General features: G+C 36.8%; 2 protein-coding genes across 3 annotated transcripts; one reads left to right on the top strand and one right to left on the bottom strand.

Moving 5' to 3' along the window:
- The first annotated feature begins 622 nt into the window (after window positions 1-622).
- On the top strand, window positions 623-8,651 carry lims1 (LIM and senescent cell antigen-like domains 1). 2 transcript variants are annotated; one of them, XM_041981746.1, is made up of 10 exons: window positions 623-811; window positions 1,769-1,925; window positions 2,044-2,110; window positions 3,416-3,536; window positions 3,764-3,913; window positions 4,019-4,169; window positions 5,625-5,717; window positions 5,850-5,898; window positions 6,026-6,101; window positions 6,321-6,868. In XM_041981746.1, exons 1-10 carry the CDS (start codon window positions 783-785, stop codon window positions 6,457-6,459), a joined length of 1,032 nt encoding a protein of 343 aa, XP_041837680.1. In that variant the 5' UTR covers window positions 623-782; the 3' UTR covers window positions 6,460-6,868. The 2 variants fall into 2 exon arrangements, with proteins under 2 accessions (XP_041837680.1, XP_041837688.1); XM_041981754.1 differs by having other exon boundaries at window positions 627-811; window positions 6,818-8,651.
- On the bottom strand, window positions 8,551-20,032 carry nkpd1 (NTPase, KAP family P-loop domain containing 1). The gene is made up of 6 exons (XM_041981720.1): window positions 19,931-20,032; window positions 16,741-16,807; window positions 16,114-16,230; window positions 14,549-14,874; window positions 11,319-12,743; window positions 8,551-10,774 (listed from the first exon to the last, which is right to left on the bottom strand). Exons 2-6 carry the CDS (start codon window positions 16,757-16,759, stop codon window positions 10,496-10,498), a joined length of 2,166 nt encoding a protein of 721 aa, XP_041837654.1. The 5' UTR covers window positions 16,760-16,807; window positions 19,931-20,032; the 3' UTR covers window positions 8,551-10,495.
- Between the last annotated feature and the right edge of the window lie 2,454 nt (window positions 20,033-22,486).

Genomic DNA, 22,486 nt, shown 5'->3' with positions numbered 1-22,486 from the left:
TTTTTAATATGGAAACATGCTGGTTACACTTCACTGCTAATAGTCAGATGACTGGTATTCACACCAACAGGGACGTTATATGAGGATTGTGTTGTAATTCTCATTTTACCGGTCATAGTTTTAAAGGATTGATATTGTCTTTATTTCCCATTGAAATATTTGGTTGTTAAATTTTCTTTAACTTGTTTCAGAAAGTCAAACTGCACAGATTGTGCTTTCAAAACGTCACAAAACATGGGCTAATTAATTTAGTTTATTTTCTAATTAATATACAAATGTTGAAGATTTTAAATAGCCCATGTAAATGTGGACAAGGGTAAAATGTGAAATGTCCCCTTTTTGTTAAATATTTGCCTCTATAGTTATTGGATCCTGACTTTAATGCATTAATAGGAACGGGGGTAAATAATCCAAAAAACACAAGACGTTTCTTATTTAAACAAACAAGCAAACAACAAAAACATTAATCAATATGTGTTACTCTTCCTCCTTTCCATTATGTTTTAAAATGGATTCGAGTTTTATAATGATAGTAGACTCTGAAGTCCTGGTCAAAGGCATAAGACCTGCAGGATAGTGTGCCTTGAGGACCAGGGTTGGGAATCACTGCTCTAGGGTGTTAGACCACCACGGCCACGCCCACTGTGAGAGGACCCAGCCTTCTGCCAGCTCACGCTCGGTATGGACCGAGTAAAAAGTCGGCAAACTTCGGGAAATCATTGAAAGGAGAGAAGTACTATAATTATATTTGGCGCGTCCTTCAGCTATCTTGCTAGAAGGTGATGCTGGGTGTGGCAGGAATGACGGGCAGGTATGATTTTTCTAGTTAGTTCAAACCTCTAAATTCTTACCATTAACCCATAAGCGGCCAGCTAGCTTTGGATTCCATTAAGCTAAAGCTAACGTCAGATTAGCTTGCCATCGTAGCTAACCACTTGAGAAAAGTTGGAAAATAGTTTAGATGGTATAGGTTCAAACGTTAGAATAAACTGTTTGAGATTTTATTCCAGTCTCATATTTTGTTTGCAATAGATTAAGGGTTGTTTGTAATCGTAAAATGTACTACATCGAGAACTAAACTGCACCATTAGCATGCTAGTTAGGCTGTTCAGAGGCTAGTCCAGATACGTTGTGATTTTAATTGGCAACCTGTGGTGAAGTATTTCCATCCATCGTCTCTTTAAATTTATTTGTTTGTTTCTTATAAGCTTAAAGGGAAAACCAGTTATTTTTCTCAAGTCAGTTTTAAGACAGAGAGCAAAGCTTGAGATGGAAACGATATTTAATAATTAACTGTTGCTCTTATAAAGGTTCCCTGTGTGATACTGTTGTGGTTTGTAACTAAACTTTAGCATATTTAATTGAACCTAAAGTCTCAATCACAAATGGTATTTAACTTTTATAAAGCACATACAGAAACTGTGGAACAGTATATTAGTATTATAACATTCATAAAATATAATGAGAAAATGGTTATTTGACAGCTCATTAGTAATTATTTGTATGTTTTAAACCTGTGTTTAGTCTCAACCAGACCCCAGTTCCTCTTGTCCTTTAACTAAATTAGGTGATGACTATGCAGTGAGTTACAGTGTTAGTGAGTTCACATATTATTTCCATTCTCCAAGTCACAGCTGCTGACAACAGTCCAACAGTTGATGTGGGAGTTATGTGAGAAATGCTAAACGCTGGTGCAGCATTACAGTTCTGTCATCTCTACATGCTATGGGAATAATGTACTAATATGTATTTTGTTGTCATACAACAGCATTGCGAATGCCCTGGCCAATGCAGCCTGCGAGCGATGTAAGAGTGGCTTTGCTCCAACTGAGAAGATAGTCAATAGTAATGGAGAACTGTACCACGAGCAATGCTTTGTGTGTGCCCAGTGTTTTCAGCAGTTTCCTGAAGGACTCTTCTATGAGGTAGTGCATCCCAGTATGCTATATTAAGCGCTATTATTTAAGACATAAAAACCATACTTTGTGTTTATCTATCCATTTTCTTTTGTGTAACAAACTTTTTAAATATTACCTTTTACAGTTTGAAGGAAGAAAATATTGTGAACATGACTTCCAGATGCTTTTTGCTCCTTGCTGTCACCAGTGTGGTGAGTGTCAAACGCCCTTGAGTGGTTGACTTGAACTAATGTGTTTTGTTGGAAGTAGGCAACACATAAAGCTTGTCACCTTTACAAAGACTCATATGGCAGGTCTAAGCTTTCTGGTGCTTTTTAAAGGGATGAATAAAAAACATTGTTTAGACGTTTGACAGTTGCAAATCAGCTGTATTTTCGAGGTTCACGCAGAAAATAAATAATGCTTGTTCACAAGATTAAAGCATGTTGTATATCAGTTGGATATACGGCTTATTTTTATTCCTTCCAACCTAGATTTAAGTAGAGGAGACCAGGTAATGGCCATTTCAGAGCTGATATGTCCTTGCTTTAGTTTTCATTTTCTATCAATGTCAGTATATCCTAACGTGCGCTGGTGCTTTATCTAAATGCTGTTTTATTGCAGCATACAGCTGTATGTAATCATTTCTGTCAGATAAGCATTAAATGTGTTTGTTACAATGTATATATTTATTTTTCATTCAATTTATAAAATGGGATTTCTCTGTCAAGTCCCTTTACATCTTATGGATTCAAAAGGATATGCCAGTGCATCAAAGTTCAAGGTTTCTTTATTAAAACCTGTGAGTAGACTTGTTTTGCAGAAATAATGGTAGCATTTGGCATTCCCTAACAAAACAAAAACACACATTGAACCTGATAGACAGGTACTTGATCGAGTGACAAAAAAGTGCTTAGTGTTCTGCTGTTATTCAATATAACAGCAAGGACAATTAAAAAGATAAAATACAATAAATAAGATCAAGATAGAAATAAATCAATCATTACTTAAAGCTCCTACAGGAAGCCTCTTTACTCCTTGTTCATCTCTATTCCAGATGCATTTTAGGAATCAAGAAAAACCTTAAAATATTCTGTTATTGATTTCAAGTTTACAAACGTGAGGATTGAGGAGAGCTTAGACGAGTAGGCACAAAGTAGACAGATGACATAACTCCAAAGTCCCTTCACAAACGTATCCATTCTTTGTGTTAATATATATATCAAACTTTCCATTTATTCTTAGGTTACCCCAAGATGCCCCTTACTGCATCATCATCATCTGTGCCCAGGAGAAACAGACATAGTTTAATTAAAATGCTTTTAGATTTGGTCTTGTTTTATGTCATTGACAGAACTGCAGAATCCAAAGTTTAAAGTTTTAATAAAATTTAACAGTGGACTATTTGTTAGGAATTCTTGTGCAGTAATTTAAAAAGTTATAGAACAGCATATAGTCCCACTGAATGCTGAAATAAAACTTGGGCTGACCTCTCCCTTATGGTGTATTTCTCCCAGGGGAGTTTATCATCGGCCGTGTCATCAAAGCCATGAACAATAGCTGGCATCCAGACTGCTTCTGCTGTGACATTTGTCAGGCTGTGCTTGCTGATGTGGGATTTGTCAAAAATGCTGGCAGGTAAGTACTCCATCCTAATAAAGTTTTAATACAACAGCACGACAGTCTCTCGAACAGGTGTTACACTTGTCAAACTGCTTGCTCACTTAGCATTTTAACAAAAAAGTGTAACTTGAGCAGCTTTTATGGCATATGTGAAGATGTTATTTGAAGCTACACAAGCTTTCTTGACAGCCCTATTTTTTTCTCTCTCTCTTTTTCCTTTCTTTCCTTCTCCGTTAACCTAGACACCTTTGTCGCCCGTGCCATAACCGGGAGAAAGCTCGTGGCCTGGGGAAGTATATTTGCCAGAAGTGCCATGCTATCATTGAGGAGCAGCCGTTGATCTTCAAGAATGACCCATATCACCCAGACCATTTCAACTGCAACAACTGTGGGTCAGTCTGTCACACTCCATACGAAGACCGGAAAATCACACGAGAAATTATCTTTATCTGTGTTTCTGAAGCACTACTCAACTGTTTTACATGCTTTGTCCCCAGGAAGGAGCTGACGGCTGATGCTAGAGAACTGAAGGGGGAGCTCTTCTGTTTGCCTTGCCATGATAAGATGGGTGTACCAATCTGTGGTGCCTGCAGGAGACCTATCGAAGGACGTGTAGTCAATGCGATGGGCAAGCAGTGGCACGTAGAGGTTTGTGATCAAGAATATTGGCTGTTTACTAATGCAGTACATACTATAGTTTTTTATTCTTACATTTAAAAATTTGTGACATATTTGAAGGTTTATATTAATAGCCCTTTAAAACCTACAATAGAACAAGTCCGCCAGAACATATTTTCACGTTTTTTGCGTGCTATAGTGACATTTTTTTTAAGCATTTTAGTTTGTTATACGCCAATACAACACGTCTATTCCATATTTTGATAATCTGTATGAATGAAGTCCACACTAACTAAACAAATAAAAAAAAAAAAAAAAAAATGCAGGAAACCACAACAAAAAGAAAATCAGCAGTTTTATTTTACACATAATAAGCTGAATGCTGAAAAAACAAAAAAGACCAGACGAGTCGACAGAAACCCAGTCTTTATCCGACACTGTAATCATCTGATAGCTCTGCTGCAGGTGTAAGACTGTTTGGCCTGTCTGGGTGTTTACGGGGGTAGGAGTGTGTAGAGAATCTGCTGCATGTAGACTGTGTGTTTCTATTAAAGAACTAGAAATAAAAGAAGACTGAGAGTGCTAGGGTGACCTCAAACTAAAATAAGTTTTTACAGTGAAAAACTACAACATCTGGGTAAAATGGCTTTCTTACTTTCTGAACACTCAGTAAGTTAAGCAAACAGACTTTTGGACATGTTGAATGTGTGATATACAAGTGTAAATCCTCTGGATTTATATACAGAAAGAATTATTCCTTTGTTATGTGGTTGCAATATGCAACCGGCTCTCCCTTCAGTCTTAAAGGTTTAAGGAAGGTGTTTAGTTTGGGATTGTGCTTTTAGGATCATCACATTATAACACAATACTGTGTTAATGGATAATACTGTACAAATATACTGAACACCTCCAGATAGTCCTGTTTAACCGCAGTGCACTTTTCAATCTAAAGGAGAATAAAATTCTTTAATTTTACATTTTTACCATTACATATATACAATTTAAATGAGCTCATTTGTGTCAGTAGATAGTAGAACATTATAAAATATTACATCTCCTAAGGCAGAACTCGGTGCATTCATCTGAGGCTGCTGAGTTTCATATCTTTCAAAAACTGCTAGACTTTAAATAGCAGTTAAATCCTAAAGATGGCAATTGGCTATAGAAAGTTTTGGATACTTCAGGAATCCATCTGGAAGGTATTCAGTGCTTTCCTGAAGCAACAATTGCCATCCAGAGAATTATGAATGTTTGACAGCAACAAGCCTCTGATTTAATAATACTAAGTGTGATGACAGAAAATGATTCTTATCTGTTTGTAGTAACATTGTATTAATGCTCTGAAGAGGCTCCTGCAATACTCATGTTTCCAACCATTTCACCAAAAAGTCTGTACCCTCCCCAACTGTGTTGGCACCAGACCCACAAGTCTTTGTTTAGGCTTTCATTAGAGGTGCCCCTTCCCTTTTTTATTTCTGTTTCCAGCATTTTGTGTGTGCCAAGTGCGAGAAGCCTTTTCTTGGTCATCGCCATTACGAGAGAAAGGGTTTGGCGTACTGTGAGACTCATTATAACCAGGTAAGACGTCAAATTCTGGCTTTTGGGTGGGCGGTTGGGCACGACAGTCATCATTATTTTGGTAAAGTTCCAAATAAAAGAATTTGTGTTTGCATGATAAACACTTAATCTCCTTGTTGCTCTGCCGGGAAGCTCTTCGGTGACGTGTGCTATCTCTGCAACCGTGTGATTGAAGGCGATGGTGAGTATCGGTGTAACAAAGCACATAATTAGTATGTTGTATGGGCCAGTGGTTTACAAAGTGTTGCCGGAAGATACAGCAATTTAATGTTCTTGTGTTGTTTTTTGTTATTGTGTGACCCCCTCAGTTGTGTCTGCTCTCAACAAAGCCTGGTGTGTCAGTTGTTTCTCGTGCTCCACCTGCAACACTAAACTCACTCTCAAGTAAGTGAAACACCGTATTCATAGTGAGTGAAAATTTTACCCATAGTACTTCCAGCTGATGATTGTTATCCTTTCCAGTTTTCTCTAACTCTAAAACCTCTAGTATTAACACTTGTTTGAGTGTGTTTTCACTCTCCTCCAACACTACTTCCTTTTTTTGCTCTTTTCTTCCAATATTTCCTTTCACACGCTTCACTTGCTACATCAATGGTATCTCAGAGATAAGTTTATTGAAATTGACCTGAAGCCAGTGTGTAAGCACTGCTATGAGCGCATGCCCGAGGAGCTGAAACGCCGCCTTGCCCGCCGTGAGCGTGATGCTAAGGACCGCAAGAAAAAACCTGCTGTCTGCCTTTAGTTATTATTCACAACAACTCGTCACTCGATCCGTCGGCCGATGCTGTCGCCTTCGTCTTGTTCTGTCATGATCCTCGTTTTCTCCTTCATCTGTGTGGCATGTGGATATTTCTAGTTTAAAGTTAAACCAGTTCCATGCAGTCGTTCTGTTACTGGCATGTGTGTAAAACCTCTGAACGTGCATGATTTGTTTATGCTTTAATTGTCTAATTATTTTTTTTCAGTTGAAAGATAATATTTTTTTAAAAGGAAGAAAAGCTGAGTTTAAAGTGTTGTGATAAAATATTTGGTGTTATCCAATCGACAGTCTCAACATCCAAAGATTTCACTGTCCTCCTTCTTTTTCCTCATCATTGCAGGAACAAGTTTGTAGAGTTTGACATGAAGCCCGTTTGTAAAAAATGTTACGAGAAGTTTCCACTTGAGCTCAAGAAAAGGCTCAAGAAGCTGGCGGAGTCTCTGGGACGCAAGTGAGCGGCCTCAGGATAAATGACCTGGAAGTGCTCCTGCTATGTCCGACATGGTAAAAACATCCAGGGAAACTTCTGCGGCACGTCATTAAAGCAGCATGCAAAGGCATATTAAAGGAAATTCTTAGATCCTGATCAACATCAAAAGTTATCATTTCTAGACTGGGTCTCTGCCTCTGGGGGATAAGAGAGGAGAAAGAGAGAGAGGAAAAAAGTGCAAACCCAATCACTTAACTTTCTGAATGTGTTAATAAAACTGATCTAATATCAGCCTCCTCAGTGCAGGTGAAAAAAGCAGTGCATCAATTAAAAAATATACATCTGGGATCCTTTTAAAGATATAAACGTATACCACTGTGCGCTTTACATGAAATGCAAACAATTTCTATTCTTTTTTTTTTTTAATGAAATTGTGTTTATTACATTCCTGAGGTTTTATGTTGTTGCTCTTGGAGAGACTAAATATTTCACTTCATTTTTTCTCTGCCCTGAGTGTAATTCTGTGTAAAACTTGAATTTAGAATAATTTTTCATTTTTGCCGTCGCTCTTAATTACATGCGTGCCTTGATTGTGAGAACTATTTAAATGTCAGAAATGGCTCAAATCTAACGTGTACACATTGATTTACACCGTCGCTCATTAAGTTGAAATCATTTGTCAGAAAAACTTGTCTTTTTATTTTTCTACGCATCAGTAATTCCCTTTGACCTGGTGCAGTGAGGAGCAATTAAGATATAAATATTATCTATTAGGATAAATTACATTGTCACAGTCAAGAGAGGAGTGAATAAAGTTTATTCCAACCTCATGGGCAACTGTGTAGTTATGTATTGGTATTAGTAAAGAATTATCTACTAAAAGCAAAATTAGGCTTGACTCTTTCTTTTTACCTCACCTTAAGTAAACACAACCACTTATTTCTTTGGGATATTATAATAGTACCTCTTTTTGTAGTAAGAAAATAATGTCTCAAAATCAGGTGTTAGTTTTCTTTCTTTTTACTTTGAACAATTATTTTCTTTGGCATATTTTGGGATATTGGTTTTCCTGGATGTAAAGTATGTATAAAACTGATAAATCTATGTTTGGTGATCTTTAATGTTTAACATTATGTTCATAATGCCTGAGCAAAGCAGGACAGATTGTATTTACAGGTATTGTTTTGGTCTAAGAATTAATGTATGGCTACAAGTGACCACCTGACTTGGGTGAAGATAAGGTAGCGGTGCAACAGTGTTAAAAAGATTACATAACCCTTGTCATGTTTTTAGACTAGCCTATTACTGGAAAAACAAGTCTTTCCTGGGTGTATGATAATGTGATGTTATTCTGCTTACTGTAAATGCCTGGGGTTTGTTTGATATTTTTAGCTAAATTAACATTTGCAACATTCGAAGTAAAAATAAAAAAAAGTTCAAAGGAATCCATATGAAATGAATTTCCAGCTAGTTATTTAACACCAGAATGCTTTGATGTGAAAATATCACTAACGAGTCAGCACGTTGCTTAGGCTATTTGCTACTTGGAAATTTAGTATGAAATAATGAGGAGTGCCAAATACAAAAAATGAGATTTGCTTGGTTGAGCATTTTTATAATGAAACACTGCATTTTCATTTATTTGTCAGTTTGCATTTTATTGCATGAAGTGGAGAATTACAGTTTACTGCACCTCATATTTAGTACTAAGCTTCATAATGGGTGATCAATAAAGTATTCCTGTTCACATGTTGGTGAATTTCAGTTCATATACTTTATAAAGTCATAAAGTAGTTTTTTGTGAACCTGGTGACGAAGTTCAGCTTGATATAGCACCAGCACACCTACTTCCTATCAAATTCACAGATATCACACACACTCCCATGTTAACAAACATTCACCTTTAAATAGAAATTTAGATATAAGTTGTGTGAATCAAATCTCCCTGAGAAGCTAACACAAGCCTTTTAGATGGAGTACATACAAACAAAAAGAGGGACACAAATATGTAATGTTAAAGAAAAAAAGCATGACATGTTGCAACTTCCTCATACCACCTTACAACATATATTAAATACAAAAACACAAAACTCCTATATCAAACAAATCTAGGACCATAATTATTAAAGTATATATGAACTGATCAATTTAGTCTTTAACATTTTTTTAAAAATGGAGATGGATTTTAACACTTTGAAATTCAAATCTGCCCACGTACAATACTCTGATTAGTCCTCATGCATCGTCTTCTTTTATCACTAATAGGATATTTCTTCCTAGTGTCATGAGTGTGGCAAGGGCTCCAAATTGAAATGAGCTCTGCCAGCCTGATATTCATTTTATTAACAGTTTGGAACATCATGCATGCGTTTTGAAATATGTTAAGCTCTGTAAGTCGAAGAAGACTAAAACAATGGAAGAGAGGGCAAGTGGGGGGCACTAAATCTGGACCAAGACAGGACTCACAATATTTTCTTTTGTAGATTTTCTAGTTTCGCAAATGACTGGGGAATGTGTTACACCATATGACATTACAGTAGATCAAATGAGGCTCAGTCAAAGTTTTGTACAAAGAGGAGCAATTTGAAGAAGATAGTATCTACTTTTGAAAAACAATCCAGCATATTTAGATAATATTAAGTACTCTTTATGGCTTTTAAAATTTAAGGCCTTATCATCACATGCTAGATAAAACCATGACAAAACAGTCACAACCGCATGGTAAATGATGGATTAAATGGATCTTGTAAATTTACCACTTTGATATAATACTGTGACATTCTTTAAATGATGGGCAGTAGCTGGTAGCTATGTTCTTTCGTCTATCTGAAGCTCTTCTAAAAGCCACAAGGCACTGAAACAGCTAAAAGATATTCTACCATTTGTTGCCATCTGCCTTTCAAATGGACTTGTTGAAATACTCCCACTAAGCAATCAGGAAAATGACCGGACTTTCATGGAATACTGCACCACACTTGGAAAGGTTTAAATATCTTTACTTATGGGTAATATGACAAATATTTTACAAAATCTGATGCTCACTGCACTTTGTGTCACATAACTTTGTGTTCAGTTTAATTCAGCTTGTAAGTAACCCTATCTTGTCCCAATCTAGATGTTTTGTTTCTGTATCAAAAATATATATTACTGAACCAGAAGATTGAAAAAAGCTTTGTAAACTGGACAATAAAGAGCATGTACTGTATTTCAGCACTTAATGTAGTGTGCAGCAGCTCAGGATAGGAGCAGGTTAGAAAGCACGCAGCCATGAGTTGCAACAAAGGTCTGCAGAAAATGTGAAGTGGACAAAAAAAATGAGAAAACATTTAATAAATAAGCATCAAAAGCAGAAGGAAACAATTTTTTTTTCTTTTAGAAAACCTCTACAAATATTTAACATGCCTTTATTTTGGCTAAATTAGTAAAAAAAAAAAAAAGTAAAACTTGAACAAAAGCTGGTTTGCGCTTTTTACTACTTTCCGTAAAAAAACACAATAACTAAAGTGATCATAGTGTTCGATTTGAAGAACATCAGAACCATCTGTGTTAATGCATCAGCCAAAATGAGATTCCTTGCAGATGGAGCTTCTATATGCAGCTGTGAGCCAGATTGGTAGTGGATGAGTAATAATGGGGGACATGAAGGAATTTCGGCGACTGAGTAACTGCTGGCAGTCTGTCGTTGTGTTGTGGTTGGATATATGAGATTGAACTCAAAAAGTGCAGTCGGAAAATGGCCCATTCACCAAAAGTCATGTCCAGGAGTGCTTTGAGGTCATCTGCATCACTAAAAATCAGTGTTGAACCATTGAGCTTATTGTCTTTCACAATTTCGATATACTTAATGTCAAAATTCATCCGCTCCATCTGAGAAAAAGAGAAAATATAAGATTATAAACATGAAGAAATATTGATTCTAACTTTATTTTGGATGAAACTGATAATCTATATTTTGGTATCTCTCTCTCTCTCTCTCTCTCGCTCTCTCTCTCGCTCTCTCTCTCTCATCTCTCTCTCTCTTTATATATACGTATATATATTTATATATATATGTATATACACACATATATATTTTAACTTATTATAGTTGTATAATAGCATATGTATAGTAGGTTTGGTAGCAATGAGAAAAGAGGAAGCAGAAAAGGAAATGCCAAAGCTGTTCCTGAGCCGTTTCTTATCCATCACCTATAGCTCATCAAATACAAACAGCATTTTATCTATTTAAAAAATGCAGCTAACTTTAAGTTGCTGAGGTTGTTAATCTGAAAGTTACCTTCATAAACAATTCATTTAGCTACTTGCCACTTCATCAATACAGACTGAAAAGCACAAACATTTGGATTCGCCAAACCAACCAGGTTTGAACTTTTAAAGAATATAACTTATATATAAATGTCATTATACCGACCTCCTGACATATATCAGCTGTGCTCATTTTGATGATAGCTGTGACTGGCAGAGGAGCCAGGTTCCTCATCAAACCGCAGTCTTTCAGCCTGAATGTGCCTCTGATCAGAGCCAGCTCCTTCCTAATCGACTGATCCAGATTCACCATCACCACTTCAAATGTCTCCAAGTTGTTTATGGTGAATTTAAAGTCATCATCCTTGAGTAGTTTTTCAAACACCTCAGGATCTCCATCCTGCTCAAGAAGGTCCTCAATTTGGGCACTCATGACATACAGCTCCTCCCTGGACTCATTAAAGACCTCCCATAAGGTCTTTGAATGATCAGTGCATGCATTCCTTCCATCGATGGCTGCTCTCTGATTGGTGTCCTCCACACACTGGATGATCCAGCTGAGTCTACAGGGCCACTGATTGGCTAAGACCACCCATGCTGCAATATCCTCTTGTTTAGGAAACTCTATGTTCAAGGTCTTCATGATTATTGTAGACACCCAAATAGAGTTGATTACCCTCCTCATAGAGATGGCATCATCTAACATGTACTCCGTTAGTGTCCTTTCACTGCTCTTCAGGATGCTGCCGACTGAACCTTCTAATTCCTCCTCCTCTACATCCAGTGCTGCTGTATTTTTATTGATCAGTGGATTTGGCTCATTTGATCTCGATGCAATTTTCACTAAAGGCACATCTGATAAGAGTCTCATGTTTCTTTGTGGGAATTTCGAATTGCTAATGATGCTGTAAAATAAATTGCGCTTTACGTCTTTGTTCAGCGGTGGGATTGTGAAAGGCAGAGTGACTATGCGATTCAGCAGCATATGGGCTCTGTCCTCTTTGCAGAAACAGCCATCTGCAAACTTGACTTTCTCTAAAAGAACAGACGAATTCACTGCCAGAATGGAAATAAACGGGCTCTCCTGATCTGAAAGCAGTATGTCGATAGCTTCAAGAACTGCAACGATTTTCTTCGGGGAGCATCGGTCCAGATTGGTAATTTTCAGCATGACACGAATCCTCCTCCTCTCAAACACCTCCATGAACTGGATGAAGCGAGATAAAAACCACACTTCCTTCCTAACGATGTTCATGAAGCCCAGTTGGCTGCTGATCTGCTCATTGTCCATCCCCCTTTTAATGTTCAGATCCTGACAGATGATCAGGTTCTTACACAACTGAAAGATAAACTTCAGTGCACTTGCTGCAGGGACTCCTAATGTGGCAATGAACAGACCTTCTACAACACTCATTCCATCTCCTTTAGCTTCCCCATTGGGTGGTGTGTCTTCAGATTTAGGAAAACCTTTAATAAACAAGAGGACCAGTAAGATGACCAAGACCAGGAGAATGAACAAGATGAGACACCACAGGGGGCAGCAGCAGATCTTCTTTGAATTCCAGTCATTTGAAACGTCATCTTCAACAATCTAAGTTTAAAAAAAGAACATATAACAGATCCACTAAGAAGCAGGTTATATAAAAAACACAGTCCAAATAAATTAACAGCTAAAAATAGATATATAAGGAGATTAACTATTTAAAATATGAAAGCTTGAGACATCTGTGATCATATGACTATTTCACACAATAATGAGGTTAAATGAATTTTCTCAAGTGATCTCTTGTTGATAGATCAGGAGCAGACTTAACAAAAACAAGTCACATTGATTCCTTATTATATTATTAGTTTCTAAAATCATTAATAATCACTATTCACTTTCATTTCAGGGTTCTGCTAAATGCTGAAATATCCCTGTTGGTTTGTTTCATTGACCATCATTTTTCCCACCTGTTTGTTCCTGTCTCCTCATTTAGTGTCTTTTATGGGTCAAAACTAATTTTTAATACATGCAGACAGGTGGCACATGAAAAGAAAAACCCATATATTAAAGGCCATCTTATGCTCTAAGGGTCTCAAAATCTTTGTAACTCTACTGGATAGATTCTTCTAAAACTTATTCCTTCATCTGATGTTTTTGATGATGGTATTGTAGTGTGCTGTCTTGTCTCAAAATCTACCATTAGTGTTTAACTGCCTGATAATGTTTACACTCTGAGGGATCATCTGAGGGTTGTGGTTCAAGTCATTTCTGTGACGTGCGTTATAAAGATGTTGACATCCTAGAAGAAAACTCACTCCCATTTTGATATTAATGCAACCGTGGTCCTGCCATTTTGGTTGGGAGCCTTTCGTAAAATAGATTTTTAATACCGACTTTTCCTGGTTAAAAGTAATAAAAATGTTGTGTTATATTTGGTGACATTAAAAATAATTCCAGCAAACTGCCCCTGATAGCGAAACAGAGCCACTGGATCCCTTCAGTCAAGAATCTGGTCCATTACTGTAACACCTGTCTTCATTTAATGAAGCACAGAAAGTATTTTAGTATGGATTAGATATACTCATTACTCAGCCCTGACCCATTCCAGTACATTAGAGCCAAATTTAGGTTTTTTTTTTTTTTTTTTTTTTACCCAAGTGAACATAAATTCAGTGGCTTACATAAAACTATACAGTGGTGGTCCTTGGCAGAAACTATCCTGGTCACAAAACACAGCTACACATAGAGTCATAATGTCCAGCAGTTTGATCTCAAAGCTTAAACAGACTGAATACGAAAGCTTGATTCATGACAAACACAAAAACAGTTCATTAGCTGATGCTAAGTAAAGATATGGGCACATTTAACACTATTTGCTTCACTGGGTACAGCAAGTTGTTTTTGTGAGTATGTTAGTACACAACTGTGAGTATTAATGTGAGTGTGTGTGTAGGTTACAGAGCTGGTGGTGCGACTGTAAGGTTAATGTTACAAGACCCCATATTATTTATATGAGCATTTACTTAATATACTAGAAGATGTTTAAATGTTTGAATTGAAAGAATAATAACAATAATAATAAAAACTGAATTTTTCTCATGCTGTGCTTTGCTACAGCAACTTTTGTCACCATCTGTCCAGACGCACTTTGATTGAGTCTTACCAAACTAGCCTCTAGGTGTCTTATGCTATTGTGTTACATTGATAAGTAAGTGAAAGAAAAGTGAAGCACTGGTTGCCAGTCGGAAGCAGTGTTTTCTCCAGACAAAAAAAAAAAAAACTTTCTGTGCGGGCATCTTTGCAGACTATTTGCTTGCACAAAGAAATCTTTACATTCTGGAAAAAAAAGACAAAAAGGCTAAAAGAATACATGCCCATTCATTAAAGAAAAGCTACGAGAATTGACAAACCTTTTCCTTAATTTCCTCATCTTCATCATGCTGAACCACCCGATAGAGTGCAATTTTCAATTTCCCAAAGCTCATCTGCATGGCTTGAAACAGCTGTATGGCTATCCCAGCCCACAGCAGGTCACTGCCGGCAAAATGCCAGGCACTAAAGTGCACGTAAATGAATCTAATGTTCCCTTGATGCTGGTTTTCCTTTGTCCAAACAGGTCTGAAGAAGAGCAGCCGAAAAATGAGAGCAAAGAAGCCAGTACATGAAGAAATAGATCGGGGCTTCCTTCTTCCATCATATTCTTGCTCAATCTTTAAAGCCTCCCGATCCATGTTATCTGGGGAAATAAAAACAATTGAAATATTTATATTGTGATACATGTAGACGACTGAGGTAATAAGAAATCAAGGTAGAAATATCTATAGACATGTAAAACAAATTCATATTTGGTTTCGATGTAAAAACGAAAAAAAAGTCTTTTTCTTTTTTTAAAGATTTTTTCTGTTTAATATCAAAGTGATAAGTTGGTGAATGCTATTCATTTGGGTGCTCAGCAACTGATAAAATGCCCTGCAGCGTGACACTAAATCCAAAACCTGCTCCAGGGAAAAAACAATCAGTCTGGCTCCTCTGCAGAAATATATTCTAACAATCAAAGACAAGATTAAAAATAATGAATGTAGAGTTCATGAATAACAGTGTTTATCATCTGTCTCGCAGCATCTTGACGCCTCATTATTCTGTGGATTTTATTATGTGAGTGTCAAGCTTATCCAACATACGCAGTAAATCTGCCAAGGTTAAAAATAAAAGAAATTATCCTTTCACCGCAGGACCTTCGTTGTAACACAAAATAACTTGTCTTTTCTATTGAAGTCCTTCGCTGCACCTGCACCCAGACCTGCACCCACACCACTCAGTCTGCTCAGTGTCACTCCCTGATCAGATTTGATTCACAACATATTTTATGTGCAAGGTGAACTCATTTGTGGAGAGTGATTTGTTTTTCTGGTTTGCAGATAGAAGCATGAATACTGAGGGAACTGCTTGTACAGAACGTACTTCAGCATTAAGCTGCCTTTTAAAAGCTACTTCTAATGACCTCTTATTTGACGGAAATGCCTTTAGAAAACTATATGAAGTGAGTGCATGCCTTTGGCTAAGATAAACAAGAAACACTTTTCTTTCTCTATACACTGGGAGAATTTTTGTCAGCATCTCCCTACAGCCCTGAAGAACAGACACACTCTCTGTCGGTCAGTTGGGAGGAAGCCATTAAGGCCTAAACCAGTTCTGAGGTGGTGTTAAGTTGATTAACAAACCAGGAAGGAGCTTGGCTATTTTCTGACTGCATATATAATGTGTCACACTGCGTGACTGTGAACAGGTGTGGTTTCTTATCATCATACTATAGTGCTGCACACTCCTGTGTTCATAGTTAACTCTTTGGATGCGGAAACAGAGTCATAAACCCTGTGAGCATCTAAATTATCTGAGGTTTATGATTGTTGCCAAAATCCAAACATGGTGGCTGATTAATAAATAACCTGCAGGGTCCGACATGCTGTTTAGATACCTTCCAGTTGTTTGAGAATCATATTTATTCGATCCAGACACGAAGAGTAGAGCCCCACAGTTGCAGGTGATGAAACCTTTGTTAGGGTCTTGGACAGGGCGTAGGCATAAATATAATCTGAAAGCAGATTTACAAGGAAAAACAGTACGGTTCATTTTTAATTTTCTATTTTACTTCCATATACATTCTGCTGCTGTCTTCTTTTAAACTCAGAATCTTTACATATAATCTAAACTTAAAGGATTGTTCGGAGACAGTTCACAAAAAAGAAACAACAAAACAAAAACAAACAAAAAATTAAATAAAAAACAATGGATAGTAAACCTGAAGGTGAGGGGACACAATCTCCTGGGAACTTCCTAACTAGGGTATTTTTATTATTAGGACCACAAATTTAGGTTTTAAAAGCCTATTTTCTATTTGACTGCAGTAAAATCATTCTGAACTAACCTGAAATGACAACACACATAACAATAGATTACAGATTAAGATTCCCCTGACCTCTCTCCTACACCACTGACTGTAAGTCAATGTATATGAGCAGCTACTATTGCAAGAGGAAGACAAATTTAATATTGAATAACAGTGTCAGAAAAGCATGACATACATATCCTGCATCAAACTAACCTGTTGTTGGCACAGTCATGATGACCGTGTGATGGGACACGCAGCTTTCACAGAAAAGACCTTCGATCTAAGAAAAATGAGAAACAGCAGGAATATTAGTGCAGGAATTTTCTGTATACAATCCATTTAGCTGTGGGCAACACTTCATCCCTCCATTACATCTCTCGCTCTCAAAATGCAAGAACTGACAAATCCCAATCAGGATCGGCGTAATGTCATTTTTTAATGGTTGTTAATTCTGAATTTATACCATAATTAGCCCAATGACATAAAACCATGCACCAAATGCATGATTTTGTCTTTTGTGGTAGATGCTCCGTTTTAATTTTAACTGTCACACATTTTCATATAATTATTTTAAAAGGACATTTCTTGGATCTTACTCATGTAACCAAAGCGCTTCAACATGTAAATAGACTTTTACCAATCTGACAACAGGATCGGATGTAGTTCCAAGTTGTCCTAGAAAGGGAATGTGTCCAATGTAAGCGGAAGCGCAGCATGCAGGTCTCTTAAGTTACTGTTTGTAAGTTGTTGTTGTTTAGCAAAGTCTTGCTCAGTCTCTCACAGCGTGTAATACAATATCCATGCTGCTGGATATTTGGATGCCATAAGTAAACTGCTTTGTGGTGAAGTGATATATAATATGTCGGCCCAACTTTTCAATGCCAACACCAGGGGTTAAATCTGGCTGGGGTACATAAACCAATGCTGCATCATGATTTTTGGTTCTGAATGATTAAAACAAGCGTTTTAGCAAAACAATTAAAGCCATTTGTTGTTAGGTTTTCTGTCATGGCATACCAGATACCCAGAGTTTGTGTCTATTAGAGCATAAAAGTACAAAACTGAACAACCAAGAAAACAATGCTGCTTCTGAGTTTCTTTTTCTCTATGCCAGTTCTCCTCATGTAAATGCAGAGTTGACCAGAACAGGCAAAATGATGAGGAAAGAGGGGAGATGGTTCAGAGGAGAGGAGCAGAGGAGACAGGTATGAACTCCAGCACACACCTGGTCTGATGAAGTAAATGATACATTTACAGGGAAATAAATAGTCTGTTGTAAGTAAAAACATGTAATAAATTTTATTGTGTTCTTTGTAAAAAGAAAAGGAATTATACTGGACTGCATGTTGTCATTTTGAAAAGAATTTAGAGTGGTATGTGGTATGTGATGTCAGTATAGCTGACATTTAACATGCTGTTCAGACAGTCTGAATGTTTACAATCGGCTCTTTTCTTCTGAAACTGATGCAACTCCAAACACTGCTCATCTGGCACTCTCTCCCTGCTAGCAGGCTTCAAACCTTTCACCAGGAAATGTCCACATTCAGACATTTACCAGCCACAAAGCTCCCCGTCTTTGCCATATAAAGAAGAATGTTAGTATAAATAACTTGATTCCTTACTGTAAAATATTGGAGCATAATTGCCAGTTCATGGTTAAAGACTTTATTCTAAGTACTTATTTGGACTTCTTCATGAGCACTAAGATTTGACAGTCTCCAGGGGGACACTGTTGTTTTTACTGAAACTTGTCCTTTCTAAGATTTAAGTTAAGTTGTTTGTCCTTTAATTAATAAAGGAAAGAATATCCTTCTTCCACTGAGATGAACATTTTCTTTCTTGGACTCTAGTGGCTTTTATTTAACAGTAGTAGTGGGTCGGAGAGAGTGGGGAATAACCTGGAGCAAAGGGCTTTAGGCCAGGACTGGAACCTGGGCCGGCTGCACTGAGGATCTGTAGCCTCTGTACATGAGGCAGCTACTCAACCATTTGAGCTACACACCATTTGGAACATTTTCCAAATTTTACAACATTTTCTTCCCAATCCATTAATTGCTTGTCAACATTTACAACTGTTGACCATTTACCAACAAACCATTATGTGTAACCCCAGTCACACACACTCATGTTTCTACCATAACTCTTAATATATTCATAGTAACTGGACTTGTTACTACACATGGGTGCTGTTTTGAGATCTGTTCATATAATCACTGACTGGAATCATTTAACTGAAGTTAATGTAAATATCACACAATTATTGCAGTGACATAAACTTGCTAAAAAAACAAACAAAACAAACAAAAACAAACAGACACACACGCACGCACGCACACACACACACACACACACACAAAACAACAGCTTGAAATGACCTACCCTGTAGGCTGTGTTGGACAACAGTTTCTGATTAGTTTGACATTCCGAGATAAATTTGCTAATTTATTACTTCTAAGTGGACTACAGACATTAGTCCAACACACAGGGTTGTAACCAGGACTTGATTAGTCTGCTTTTGTCTCTGAGTTGTTGCTGAACCTCCATGTCGGAGGTTACGGTTAGTAAATGTGGGATCGTGAAAGAAAAGGCAGCCTTGTACTCACAGCGCCCAGGTTTTTGTCCCGAAATGCATGAAAAGTATTATTGTAAATTAATAAACATTTATTATGACCAGAGTAACCTAGAATAATTTCCCTTTTTTATCTTCAATCTCTTTTAGTGTTTTTAGGTTATTTTAATCTTATTGAATGTGTCTGCAATGCTTATCTTATGTAAACACCTTGTGCTGACTTGTACAGGCCTGCCTTGGATTGCCTGGTGAAAATCAGATTTTGGGATTAACAGTTTTACACATTCAGTTTTTATCTGCTAGAAACTCAGCAGATTTGCACACTGACAGTGTTGATGTTGTCGACCCAGTGTGATTTCTTTGCTCTTGTGTAACAATACAACAGCTAAATGAAACTAAACAAGATCCTTGCCAGTGCTGAGACAGCAGAGAAAAAGGGGAAATAAGTTAAGTACAATTCACAATTATGTTTTCTTATCTATTCAGAAAATTGTATTGAGAGAATATCCTGACATTTGGGTTTAGCTGTACAGCTTCCAACTAATTCTTCTCATGGGCACCAGTATGTCAACCCTTTAGCTGTGTCATTAATTACTGATATGTGATCTCCTTCCATGTTAGCAACATATTTTGTGCTTTTGCTCTTTCTTAATCTTCAAATTTTAACTAACTTCAAAGCAATACACAGAATTTCATTGTTGCCGAAGTTCATAATTAACTTTGATGGTACAGCTTGTGATCACAGTGTATCAAACCATTAAACTTAAGCTTCTGTAAACTATAACTCATATGTTTTTCCTAGTTAGAAATATGTTTCTGGTTCAACAATCTTACCTGATTTGTTCCAAATGTGAGCTGTTATCTTTTGTTTTAAGTCATCTTGAATCACCACTTTTGATCTTAAAACATAGCAGCAGCTGCTAAGGTGTGGCGAGCCTTACACCACCAAGAGTTTACTGACTTTGCACCACTGAGTTTTACTGATAAGAGAAAGGACGGGCACCGGATAACCACACGCTGCGCCTGTTACTACGGTGCTTTCCAGGAAGTGAGGTCCCATACATGATTGAATCACACCGTTTCTGAGAGAAGAAGCTGTGCATTTCTCCTATTTTCCCTTTTCCTGACCCTTACTCCTTTTCCAATCTTCTTGCAACTGACAGGAACTGTGTGAAGTGGGTCGTGCCTAAAATCAAAATCCACATTCTTCTCATAGCTTTTGGCATCATCTGTCCAACATTTTCAGTCCAAGGAGAAAATGGAACAAATGAGTGATTTCATGCAGGAGCCTTGGGTCTGCATGATTCATGAAGTGCATTCCTAGTTTGGAGTCCCTCAGGTTGTGAATGACTGGATTGCTGTGCTCGGCAGGACCTGACATGCAAAGCAGTTAAGGTGCCAAAAAAGCAGAACCAAGCTTTTTGCTCAGAGAAAAATTTGTTTTGACATAACTGGTTAGTCAAGCTTTGAATAACAAGCTAAAAGCCTAATTTCCCTTGGCACATCTACTTTTTTAATGCATTACCCTGCTCATCCCATGGTGTTTGAGCACACTTTAAAACACAAATCTGTCACAAAATACAACAAATTATTGTTGAGAAGAAAAGCATTTCAAGGTTACTGCTCCTAGTTAACTAATATTAAATATATAATTTAATTCATGACAGTTTTCAGGTGAATCATGGTTTTCAAACCACAATTTCTATTTTATTTAAAATACTAATGTGAACAAATATGTTGCACTATGACACAGAGCTTTGTGTGTTTAATTGTGTTCAGGTAACTTATGGATTATGGAAACGGGAAATGATCGTTTTTGTTATTTCAGATCTTTAGCATTGGAAAATCTTTTTCAGGATTAGTTGCTCTCTTTTTTTAGTTGTTCTTTTAAGGTTCTGAATGCATACCCATGATAATCTCTTTGGTTGGAGGAGAGGTAGGGGAGGATAGGATCTCTGTAGCTGCTGACAGATGTATAAGTGATTACATTTTTGCATATCAGAAACTCAATTGAAACCAGATAATTAATACTTCTCATTTAGCTTGCATTCATGTTTTTCGTACCTCATCCTAACCTAGTCAGGTCATCAAGACCATCCAAGTTTTAATCATTGTAAGCAGATAATCAAAGTCTTGCAGACACAGAACATATATGTCAACATATGAAAAATTATATTCCTGAAAAGCCGTTTAGACACTCTGAGCTAAATGTGAGATAGGAACCCCAGATTGAATTTATATGGAATGTCTGAAAACATCAGTGCTTAGCAACTAGCTAGCAACTTTCTGTGGAGCAGGTTTCTTTTCTCATGTATCATTGTGTATTTTTCATGGTATTTGGCACATTATTTTGTCTGTTTATCTGTCTGTTATCAACATAACTCAAAAAGTTATGGACAGATTATGATTATATTTTCAGGAAATCTCAAAATGGAATAACTGATTAGATTTTGGTGGATCACAGCTTGGCTCCAGGAATTTTCTTTACTTCTTTACTATGCTGAGATATTGATAATTTTACTTTTAGATCTTGTAGTTAAAAGATAATGCCCAACAATCATTGGTCAAAAAAACAAATAAATAAAAAAAATAAATAAAATAAAATAAATAAGTAAATAAAAAAACTAAAAAAATACATAGTTCTAGTTTTTACTTGAAGTACAAGTTAGAAACATAGTATTTTTTCATTTAGACTTTCTTAGTAAATTCCACCCATTTCTATGCCTCCCTCTGCTACTTTACCAATAGTTTTAAGATTTCTGACCTTTTTATTGAAGTAATAGTGATACAATTTTTTCAAAATGCCTGGATGAAGTGTCATTTATGATGGGAGGATTTGGTTATATGTAAAAATAAATTCTTTTAACAAACATTTCACAGCTGTAACATTGTTTTTAAGTCCTCATAGGACAGGGGGGCATTTGAGTATCTGAATGCAAAAGCTGCTAACAGACAGGGCTAATTATGCCTTCTCTATAAAACATTAATACAAACATGATTTGAAAATCAAAGTTGACTTTTTTGTTAGTTTGTCCAAATATGTGATTTTGCTACCATTGCTAAAACTTCTCAGAGCAAAAGGCTCCATTTTTAGGCAAGTTTAATTAGTGTATGTCTGATTAAGAAGGAAAGTGCTTGGCCTCGGGGTGAATAATTCTGACTTTACTCCAAGTACCTGATTGTTCAACTACTTTAATTAACTCGACTGTCATAGAGAGACTGAGATTGTGTGTGAGAGTGTATGTGAGAGACTGTTCCCAGTTATCACTTGGCTAGAGTCACTGGAGTCTTTTTTACATCAATACCAAATTAACTGGATATCATCTCTCATTCTATGTACCCCTCACCACACTTTGCCCTCTCACTAAATAAACTATGCAATTAAGATGA

Source organism: Melanotaenia boesemani, chromosome 1 (assembly GCF_017639745.1).
Source record: "Melanotaenia boesemani isolate fMelBoe1 chromosome 1, fMelBoe1.pri, whole genome shotgun sequence".
In the NCBI taxonomy this organism is placed as follows: domain Eukaryota; kingdom Metazoa; phylum Chordata; class Actinopteri; order Atheriniformes; family Melanotaeniidae; genus Melanotaenia; species Melanotaenia boesemani.
The sequence above is the reverse complement of the archived record's forward strand: the minus strand, read 5'-3'. Positions and strand labels throughout refer to the sequence as shown.

What these genes read in the sequence shown, in the direction of transcription:
- lims1 (XM_041981746.1), top strand. Translation starts at nt 783, where the DNA reads ATGCTGGGTGTGGCAGGAATGACGGGCAG. An exon ending in CTGAAGGACTCTTCTATGAG is followed by an intron (nt 1,926 to 2,043) that starts GTAGTGCATCCC and finishes TACCTTTTACAG; the next exon opens with TTTGAAGGAAGAAAATATTG. An exon ending in TTTGTCAAAAATGCTGGCAG is followed by an intron (nt 3,537 to 3,763) that starts GTAAGTACTCCA and finishes CCGTTAACCTAG; the next exon opens with ACACCTTTGTCGCCCGTGCC.
- nkpd1 (XM_041981720.1), bottom strand. An exon ending in GATTCTCAAACAACTGGAAG is followed by an intron (nt 14,875 to 16,113) that starts GTATCTAAACAG and finishes TTATTTCCCCAG; the next exon opens with ATAACATGGATCGGGAGGCT. An exon ending in CAGCTGATATATGTCAGGAG is followed by an intron (nt 10,775 to 11,318) that starts GTCGGTATAATG and finishes TCTTTTTCTCAG; the next exon opens with ATGGAGCGGATGAATTTTGA.